The 10,825-nt window shown below is 42.3% G+C and overlaps 1 protein-coding gene across 1 annotated transcript in view; it reads right to left on the reverse strand.

Moving 5' to 3' along the window:
* vwa3a (von Willebrand factor A domain containing 3A) overlaps nt 1-3,158 on the reverse strand; it is a 48,206-nt gene extending 45,048 nt beyond the window's left edge. The window contains exons 1-2 of the mRNA XM_041206805.1: nt 3,101-3,158; nt 80-134 (exon numbers count right to left, since the gene is read on the reverse strand). Coding sequence (XP_041062739.1) covers nt 80-133 — 54 coding nt within the window. The 5' untranslated portion in view covers nt 134; nt 3,101-3,158. The remainder of the gene's footprint in view (nt 1-79; nt 135-3,100) is intronic.
* Nucleotides 3,159-10,825: the final 7,667 nt, after the last annotated feature.

The following is a 10,825-nucleotide window of genomic DNA, read 5'->3' on the forward strand; positions in this document are numbered from 1 at the left end:
AACACAGGCATGAGGAGTCGAATGGTCCCTTTCTATGCTCTTTGACTCTATTGTATGATTACAAAGTAGGAGGGCTAACCTTTCTGCTTCCTTCCATCAGCCATTCCATCCTTTGGTGATAAAGATTAGTCATTCTGAAATATTTAATAAAATGGGTCAGGACAAGGACTTTTTCAGGAAAGCGATGTTTAATGATTTGTTTAGCTTAGTTATAATCACACAATCAGTGTATATTAATCGATTAAACTTTAGTACCTTAGTATCATGTGACTGTTATTTTAAACTCAGACAGTGTTAATTGTAGGATGTCACTAAAGCAGTGCGAGGCTAGCAATCGTTCAAATGAGCAATATCCGGTTGCTACATTGATTATTGTTACTCTTGACTGTATTAACTGAATGTATCAGGATATTTCACTACCTCACTTTTTAAACATTGATTATTGTTCTGTACATATTTTGTACACACTCTTTATGGATTTTTAAGTGTTACCTACTGTGTAATCCCTTTTATTAGTTCAATATTACTTTGCTTGAAGTTAAAAGTAACTGCAATTTGTTTTAAAAGTAAAGTAACTCATTCCAAGCACCAACAGCCACATCACCAGCAGGTGGCCTCTAAAAGCAGACAGTCATTGATAAATTGATAAGTGACTGATTTAACCAGCAAACACGGTAAAATAATTGTCTAACTTAATTAAGAACTCACACTAATTAAGAAAAATCTAAGAAAATGAACTCAAAGTATTCAATAAGCAACCATGCACCATACATGCATCACCTAACCAATCAAAATCTAATCATGCACTACCCAGACCAAAGCTCAGAGATACTACTGGTCAGGCTGTGGTTTGGAAAGGATTAATAAGCAGTAGCTTTTGGTGACCAAGGTCGGCACCTCAAGTTTGAAGTTGAAGTTTACAGAGCCTGCTCTCCAGCAGAAGACCACAAGAGTGAAGGAGAGGAAGTCAATTGTCAACCAAGTCAAACTGGGAAACACGAACTGTAGTACACCCATAAAGTCACTGCCCTGCTTTAAAAAGTTACTAAAGCACTTTATAACTTAAGTAAAGTTTTCTGAGTTACTTCACCAGGCCTGAAGGTTAAAGTCTTGTATGAACAAGTAAAGTAATCTGTGAGTACAGACTTGCAGAATTAGAGTTTAAACTGTACCAAAAAAAAGTACAACTTGAACAGTCTACTGCATCCAACCACGAAGAACGATAATCTAAATTTATATAGAGCTTTTAATGTAATGAAACATTCCAAAGTGCTTCATGGGAACAATATAAAACAAAATGCAAAACCAAGCTACATAAGAAGATATTAGGTCAGGTGACCAAAAGCTTGGTCAAAGAGGTAGGCTTTAAGGAATGATTAAAAGGAGGAAAGTAAGGGAGAGAGGTGTAGGGAGGGAATTCCAGGACTTGGGGCCTAGGAAACCGAATGTGGAGCTATCTCTGGTGGAGAAACTAAAATTGAGGATACTCAAGAAGCCAAAATTATAGGAGCACAGATATCTTGCAGGATTGTGGGGCTGGAAGAGATTACAGAGATAGGGAAGGGTGAGGTCATGGAGGGCGTTGAAAACAAGAATGAGAATTTTAAAATCAAGATGTTACTTGACAAGGAGCCAATACAGGTTAGTGAGAACTGGTGTGATAGGGGAATGGGACTTAGTAAAAGTTAAGACATGGGCAGCAGAGTTTTGGATGAACTCAAGTTTACAGAGGGCACAATGTCGGTGACCAAATAGGATTGCGTTGGAATAGTCAAGTCTGGAGGTAACAAGGGCAAGAACAAGAATTGGAAGGCAGCATGGAATGAATAAAAGGCCATTCAGTCCATCCAGCTCACTCCTTCCAAAGACTGCATATAACTAAGCTCACTACAACTGAGATCACAGGCTCCATTTTACCCAATGGAAGTACTTGATTCTCCGAGATAATCAGGCACAATTGCAGAATCTCTACTCCGCTTTACTTCCCCACTGCTCAACCCAATCATTATTCTCCAGGTACATGTTCCTCTTTGAAAATATTGAAACAGATGACCAATGAGTGAATTCCAGATACAACTGTCCATATCTGGATAATTGGCAATCTGTATGTAGCGAATTGCATTTCTGATCAGTGAACAGACACCATTGTGAGGCCTGTAATCTCAAACTTCATTCACACAGCATTTGCATGTGAACTTCAACACTCCAGTGTGTTTGCTGGTAAAATGGTGAAACAAAAAGCAGGGAGTGAGTGTTTCTGGTTGTTGTGGCTGGTTTACTTGGTCACTACTGGTGGTAGATGGTAGATACTTGTTGAATAAACATTGACATGTGAGGGACATTTACCTTTATTGTGTGTGAGGTTTTCTACCTAAATTAGTGCCTGTGGCTAAAATGGTGTTGTCACAGCAACACCTGGAGTTAGTCAATGATTTCTATTGGGATGACACTGAGCTAATTCCACAAGTGAAAAAGCTTCACACAGAGAATGAATTCCAGATATAACCATTCTTAAGGGGTACACTGGGAGAAGCTGTCTTTAAATGATTCATATAGACAGGCTGTGTCTGAGATGTTACTGTGGAAAGAGATGCCTCTATTCCAACAATAGTGACTACACTTCAACAAGTTTTTTGTTGGCTATAAAACACTTTGGGATATTCTGAGGTCATATAAGAATCCGTATAAATGCAAACCTTTCTTTAACTTTGCAATGCTTCTCTCTCATTCTGTCCTATCCTCTACCTTTCAACAATAACATTTAAAAAATACTTCATTTGCTGTAAAGTATTTTGAGGTGTCTTGTTGTTGTGAAAGGCACTATAGAAATGCACATCTTTTTAAAAATGTCTTTCTTCTTCCCCAGTCTCTCTATCTGGTCTCTTCATTTTCTCTCCTCTCTGCTATCATTGTCATCTCTCCCTCTTTCCCCCCACCTCTACCTCTTTGTGAGATCTGTCTCACCCCCATTTGTTAACTAGGAATATTCACTTCTCTCAGTCTCGCCAAAATCTCAAACACCATTCCCACTGCTTCTGTGTAACCCTTATTGTGTTTACAGTGCAAATATATTATAGAGGTAAAAGAAAAAAATACTTACTCATGAAGTCTGGATTCAAACTTATCAATTATGTCCAACCTGAGCTCTAAGTGCTTAACATCTGTCTCATCCTTGTTCCTAAAGGGAAAGGGGAGGAAATACAATTAAATTGAGCTTTAGTTATATAATTCCTGCTAATTTCTGATACTTCTGTTCGACTCACGTAACAATCCTGCCGTGTGTTAGAAGGTGGTGAAGTGTCAACCTTTGATGTTCCAGGCTGTGATTGGTCAGCCACTCCTCTGAGGTCTGGTTGTCATTGGCCAGTGCCCACTTCCCTTCAGTTCTCTGTAGTGGACATGATGCAAAGCGATCATCTCAGGATGAGAAACCATAGCCTCAGGGGCTGCCTACAGTACCGGACTTTCAAAATGGGGAATTGGATAAGTACTTGGATAGGAAAAAAATCAAGGGTTACAGGGAAAGGGCAGGGGGAATGGGGCTCAAACCCATGACTGCTACCACCAGCAAAAGCCTGGGAACATCACCACCTGCAAGTTCCCCTCCAAGCCACACACCATCCTGACTTGGAACTATATCACCCATCCCTTCATCGTTGTTGGATCAAGATCCTAGAACTCCCTTACTAACAACGCTGTGGGTGTACCTACACCAGATGGTCTGCAGCAGTTCAAGAAGGTGGCTCACACCATCTTCTCAAGGGTGATTAGGGATGGGCAACAAATGCTGGCCTTGCTAGTGACATCCACATCCCATGAAAAAAATTTAAAAATGTAACTGGATAGCTCTTTCAAAGAACTGGCACAGATACAATGGGCTGAATGGCCTCCTTCTGTGCTGTACGATTCTAGGAAATGAACAAGAATCAAAAGTCATTAACAAATTTTACTATCATAGCCCTGCAGTATGTCACAAACTAGGAGTCACTAAATATTTAACTGATACAAAACATTGAATGGTCCAAACTCCTACCCCTGAGTTGTGCAAAGATTTCTGTTCAAACTTAATAATGTTAACAAATGATACAAATTTAACTCTGCTTTCATCACAAATCACCAAGTTATGATTTTTAGGTGAAAAAACCCTGGGATACCTCAAAGAAACAAAAAAAAAGTCAGTAAAGTCAGACTGAGCTTCCCACATGGAGCCTCAACTGCTGAGCACATAGATTGGGAACTCACGTGGTATATGGTTGCCCAAGACATCCTTACCACCAACTCTGCCCCAACCCTGAGTAAGATTCTGTGCTGGGAGCCAAATTAATCAAATTTACTCCAAAATGTAATGTGTTTCTGTGTATAGCCCTCAATCTGATCAGGTCTGTAACATACCAACAGCCCACTGGTTTGATTGACATGTGTCACCAGTAATCCATCATCTGGGTCAAGGTCAGTGATAGCAACATCTTTCCAGGGTCCTCTCCATCTCCATGGGGCTTTCTTAGATTGTGGCCTTGAAATACAGCAATGGAGTTGTTAACAATCAGCAACTTCCACCATATTACCTCACCGAGATAACTGAAAATCTTCCCTTTATGTCTGCAGTCAAAATCAAACATAAACCTATTAATGGCTTTCCTCCTCTTCCTAGTCGAGGGGCTGAATGGCCTTACTTTATTTCCTAGTCGAGGGGCTGAATGGCCTTATTCCTCTTTCTAGTCGAGGGGCTGAATGGCCTGCTCCTGTTTCTTGTGATGGGCTGTGCCTCTGCACAGGGACAGTGTAAAACCAGTTACAGGGATGGAGTTTAGATCCTCTGTGCAAGTTCCTAGTCTTGCATTGACATTTTTCAATGTGAGGGAAGCAAAGACAACAGTGTTAAATGAAGTTGGAGATATGAAAATATTTGTCTATTTTTGCCAATCCCAACGGCTGACTCAGTGAGTTACAGAGTTGTATGGAGCATCCGGAGCCTAGAGCTGCCTTGAGGCAACAGGGGAGTGCTTGGGACTCAACATCCATGGGCAGGAGAAAGTAAAAATAATTTGCCAGACCTCACGCTGCTGATCACTCCACACTGCTGATCATGAAAAGCGTTGGTTATGTGGGCATCACGAAGGAGCCAGAAAGTTCCCTATTGTTAAAAGCCCTTTTCATATTCACTGTCAACACTCACACATGAAGAATGGTCACTAGGTCAAAGATGAGGGAGAATGCCAACATAGAGTGCAGTTCGACCCTGGGGGCAATTAGACCCATGATGGAAGCCACCATGCAGTCAGTGGACGACAAGGAAAGGCCAGGGAAGAAATATGTTATAGAATTCGACAGGAAGCTCCTACTTTTCTTCAATGACTTAAGGTTCATTACAGGTTTGTAGATAAGCAACATTAATCATCCTTATAAAAACAAAAAAACTGCGGATGCTGGAAATCCAAAACAAAAACAGAATTACCTGGAAAAACTCAGCAGGTCTGGCAGCATCGGCGGAGAAGAAAAGAGTTGACGTTTCGAGTCCTCATGACCCTTCGACAGAACTTGAGTTTGAGTCCAAGAAAGAGTTGAAATATAAGCTGGTTTAAGGTGTATGTGTGGGGGGCGGAGAGATAGAGAGACAGAGAGGTGGAGGGGGGGGGGGGTGTGGTTGTAGGGACAAACAAGCAGTGATAGAAGCAGATCATCAAAAGATATCAATGACAATAGTACAATAGAACACATAGGTGTTAAAGTTAAAGTTGGTGATATTATCTAAATGAATGTGCTAATTAAGAATGGATGGTAGGGCACTCAAGGTATAGCTCTAGTGGGGTTTTTTTAAATTTTTTTTTATAATGGAAATAGGTGGGAAAAGGAAAATCTTTATAATTTATTGGAAAAAAAAGGGAAGGGGGAAACAGAAAGGGGGTGGGGATGGGGGAGGGAGCTCACGACCTAAAGTTGTTGAATTCAATATTCAGTCCGGAAGGCTGTAAAGTGCCTACTCGGAAGATGAGGTGTTGTTCCTCCAGTTTGCGATGGGCTTCACTGGAACAATGCAGCAAGCCAAGGACAGACATGTGGGCAAGAGAGCAGGGTGGAGTGTTAAAATGGCAAGCGACAGGGAGGTTTGGGTCATTCTTGCGGACAGACCGCAGGTGTTCTGCAAAGCGGTCACCCAGTTTACGTTTGGTCTCTCCAATGTAGAGGAGACCACATTGGGAGCAACGAATGCAGTAGACTAAGTTGGGGGAAATGCAAGTGAAATGCTGCTTCACTTGAAAGGAGTGTTTGGGTCCTTGGATGGTGAGGAGAGAGGAAGTGAAGGGGCAGGTGTTGCATCTTTTGCGTGGGCATGGGGTGGTGCCATAGGAGGGGGTTGAGGAGTAGGGGGTGATGGAGGAGTGGACCAGGGTGTCCTGGAGGGAGCGATCCCCCCCTTATCAGCATTCCGTAGGGATCGCTCCCTCCGGGACACCCTGGTCCACTCCTCCATCACCCCCTACTCCTCAACCCCCTCCTATGGCACCACCCTATGCCCACGCAAAAGATGCAACACCTGCCCCTTCACTTCCTCTCTCCTCACCGTCCAAGGACCCAAACACTCCTTTCAAGTGAAGCAGCATTTCACTTGCATTTCCCCCAACTTAGTCTACTGCATTCGTTGCTCCCAATGTGGTCTCCTCTACATTGGAGAGACCAAACGTAAACTGGGCGACCGCTTTGCAGAACACCTGCGGTCTGTCCGCAAGAATGACCCAAACCTCCCTGTCGCTTGCCATTTTAACACTCCACCCTGCTCTTTTGCCCACATGTCTGTCCTTGGCTTGCTGCATTGTTCCAGTGAAGCCCAACGCAAACTGGAGGAACAACACCTCATCTTCCGACTAGGGACTTTACAGCCTTCCGGACTGAATATTGAATTCAACAACTTTAGGTCGTGAGCTCCCTCCCCCATCCCCACCCCCTTTCTGTTTCCCCCTTCCCTTTTTTTTTCCAATAAATTATAAAGATTTTCCTTTTCCCACCTATTTCCATTATATAAAAAAAATCCCACTAGAGCTATACCTTGAGTGCCCTACCATCCATTCTTAATTAGCACATTCGTTTAGATAATATCACCAACTTTAACTTTAACACCTATGTGTTCTATTGTACTATTGTCGTTGACATCTTTTGATGATCTGCTTCTATCACTGCTTGTTTGTCCCTACAACCACACCCCCCCTCCACCTCTCTGTCTCTCTATCTCTCCGCCCCCCACACACACACCTTAAACCAGCTTAGATTTCAACTCTTTCTTGGACTCAAACTCAAGTTCTGTCGATTAATCATCCTTACTGTGTTCAGTGACTTCAAAAAAAAAATCACATAGTAAAAACACTTACAATTCACTTTGAAGAAACTGCTCATTTGCCAGGATATCAGCCATGTTACCGATGTATTCGTTCATTTTGACCATCAATAAACAGTTCCTCTTGCTCCCAGTTTGTGTCTGAGAAACTGGTCCAGATCAGCAACTGCTGATCTACATGTAAAGAAAGTATTTTAGCAACTGATCGGGATTGCTACACACGAAGTCAAAGCAAACTATTAAAGAATATGCACAACATGAGACATTTCTCCCCTTTCTGTAAGCCCATTCCCCCCCTACCCCAGATCCTGTTATATTTCTCAGGCTGGTGGCAATCACCCTGATACCAGGCGGCTGGATGATTGACAGATCCCGGACTCGCCGGCTCGGGCTCCCCACAGTCTCCAGGATGTTGTTTGTCCGTTGCCAATGGAGATGGAAGAGTCCATTCCGAACAAGATTGATACATTCTCATCTGTAATCTTGAAAGGTAATTATTAGAATTGTTGAAAACATGTGCATTGCATTTTAGTTGCTGCAGAAAAGAAATTTAACCCATATGATAAGTACATGATTTATACTCATTTTCTTTAATCAAACTGGGTAGTAGAGTCCAAACTTTGCATGAAGTGGTCAGAGCTGTAGCCTGGCAACGCGGGGAGGTGCTAACAATAAGCAAACCGGACCCAGATGATCGACAATAATCGCAACATCTGAAATTCTTGGTGTCCTTTAAAATTCGCAAATGTTTCAAATCATTCACCCATTGTTTGTGAAGTGACTTTATCAAAATACCGCACACAGGAAGTGTAGGCAGCACCCCGCTCTGTTACTAAATACAAGCTCCCAGATCCGCGATTCAGAAAACTGAAGCGATAAACGTTCGGACAGCAGATTACTGACACTGGAATAAAACCAGAGCGGCAGTTTCACTCAGTTAAACATTCAGTGAACTGCAGGGGGTGCCCAGTAACACTTTCAACCGCAGAATTTATTCCTTCCAAATGCTGTCCCGCCACTTGCGTCCACATTCCATGTAATATTCAATCGGTACACATACTATCTGGGCAGTATTGCAGTGCCGAGTGGAATGTACTTGTTTGTCAATGTAATATGCATAAATTATTGGAGTTTGTAACTAGTTTTGCATATTAAACTTCAAAGCTCCTTTGCGGATTTCAAAATGCTTTTAATTGAGAAATTATGAAATCTCCTGTGCGTAAACATTAAAAGCCAATCACCAAGAATTTCTGGAATATTGTACCGATTAGGTGAAAATTCACACCTTTGAAAATCAAACGAGATTGGGAAATGAATTGAACTGTCAGCCCGTTTAACAATCCTCGGGTATAACAGAAGAGGGAGCAGCGAGCTACTCTCCAAGGTCCACAAGAGTTAGCTAGTTTCATGACAGCAACACTTTGTATTTGTATAGCACCTCTAACATAAAATATCCCAAGGCGCTTCACAGGAGCAATATAAACCAAAATATGATACCGAGCTACATACGGAGATATTTGTTCAGATGACCAAAAGCTTGGTCAAAGAGGTTGGTTTTGAGGAACATTTTAAAGGAGGAAGGTGAGGTAGAGAGGTTTGAGGAGGGAATTCCAGAGCTTAGGGCCCAGGCAGCTGAAGGCACTGTAGCCAATGGTGAGTGATTAAAATCAGGATGCTGGAGATCGGAATTAGAAGAACACAGAAATCGAGGGAGGCGGGGGAACAAGAGGCCATGGAGGGATTTGAAAACAGTGATGCAAATTTTAAAAACAAGAAATTGCTTGCTTGACTGCCAGCCAATGTAGGTCAGCAAGCAGAGGAGTGATACGTGAATGGGCCATGGGCCTTGCAGTTAAGACAGGCAGCAGAGTTAATCCTTTATTACCTTTATAATTGATCCATAAAGATGATACTGTGTTGCCCCAGTCACTGTCAGTAATATACCTATTTGCACACACCCCATTGTTTCAGGAATAACTAATAGAATTGAAACAATGTACAAATCCAATAGACTCAAAAGGAAGCTGATAAAACTAAAATTATGGTTATTCAGAATGCCTATGGACATGTTGGGAGTGGCTCAATTATCTGTAGGGGCTTATTCCTCAATTTTTTTTATTAATTCAAAAGACGTGGGCTTCGCTGGCTAGGCTAGCATTTATTGCCCGTTCCTAATTGCCCTTGAGAAGGTGGTGGTGAGCTGCCTTCTTGAGCTGCTGCAGTCCATGTGGTGTAGGTACATCCACAGTGCTGTTAGGAAGGGACTTCCAGGATTTTGATAGTGGTGCTTCAGCCCAACGCTCCTGATCTTTGGAGCCGATGTGGAGGCGTGCAGGTTAAGTGTGTCCCATTGTAAGATAAAAACAAAAAAACTGCGGATGCTGGAAATCCAAAACAAAAACAGAATTACCTGGAAAAACTCAGCAGGCCTGGCAGCATCGGCGGAGAAGAAAAGAGTTGACGTTTCGAGTCCTCATGACCCTTCGATGCTGCTTAAAACCTACCTTGTAGACCAAGCTTTTGGTCACCTGTTCTAATATCTTCTTTTGTGGCTCAGTGTTGAATTTTGTTTTATAATGCCTCCGTGAAGCACCTTGGGACATTTTACTAGGTTGATCATCTTCTCAGGGAGTGTGATTCACAGGTTCAGGTTAAACCTGGCCTAGTTTTGGGGAGGGGGCATGGGAGGGTGCTCACTGACTAATTCCATGGTCCTGTCTGTGCCCAGGCAACTCTGGAGTGGGAGCATGCTGGCACACTTGGGGCTTATTGCAACCTGTGGGCACTGCAAAACACAGTGTCCATTAGGTACACAAAATAACATTGGTTTAGTTTTATACAGCTCTTTTCCTGATTTGCCTGTTGAGATGAAAGGCCTTGTTACCATAAGGGACACAAAATAATTAATCAGTAATTTGAACACTAGGAGTGAATTGCAACCCACATTCACTGCTACACTTTTATATTCATTGGGTCTGTGACACCAGCTCCATTAACCTGTCAGGCTTTGCACTCATAATCATAACCATCCTGCTCAACTCACATACCCCACACACAAACACCAAGACAATATTTTTCCAACTTTTTGTTCTTCTTTGACATAGTGCCTGGGTCTTTTACATCTACCCGAGAAGGCAGACAAGGTTACTCACTGTCCCTAAAGTGGAAACAGTTTATTTATATTTTGTCCATCAAAAAAAACCTTCATATAAGATTTTGTATTAAAATCTCCAAATTTCTCTATGTAGTCAGCACATCATCAGATAATTTTTTGAGGGGGTGGAGATTTGGAGGCAGGAGGAGGAGGAGAAGGATTTAAGGGTGGAAAAGGATAACAAAGCAAACATTTTGGTGCATTTTTTGCTACTGGTTTTAAGAGGTACCAGCATTTGGACCAGTCAGGGGCAACATTGGGAATGTCAGTTTAGCTCAGTGGTAGCACTTACCTTCAAGACAAAAGGGTATGGGTTCAAGCCCCATTCCAGAAGTTGAGCA

The sequence above is a fragment of the Carcharodon carcharias genome, chromosome 15 (assembly GCF_017639515.1).
Source record: "Carcharodon carcharias isolate sCarCar2 chromosome 15, sCarCar2.pri, whole genome shotgun sequence".
NCBI classification, from domain to species: Eukaryota; Metazoa; Chordata; class Chondrichthyes; order Lamniformes; family Lamnidae; genus Carcharodon; species Carcharodon carcharias.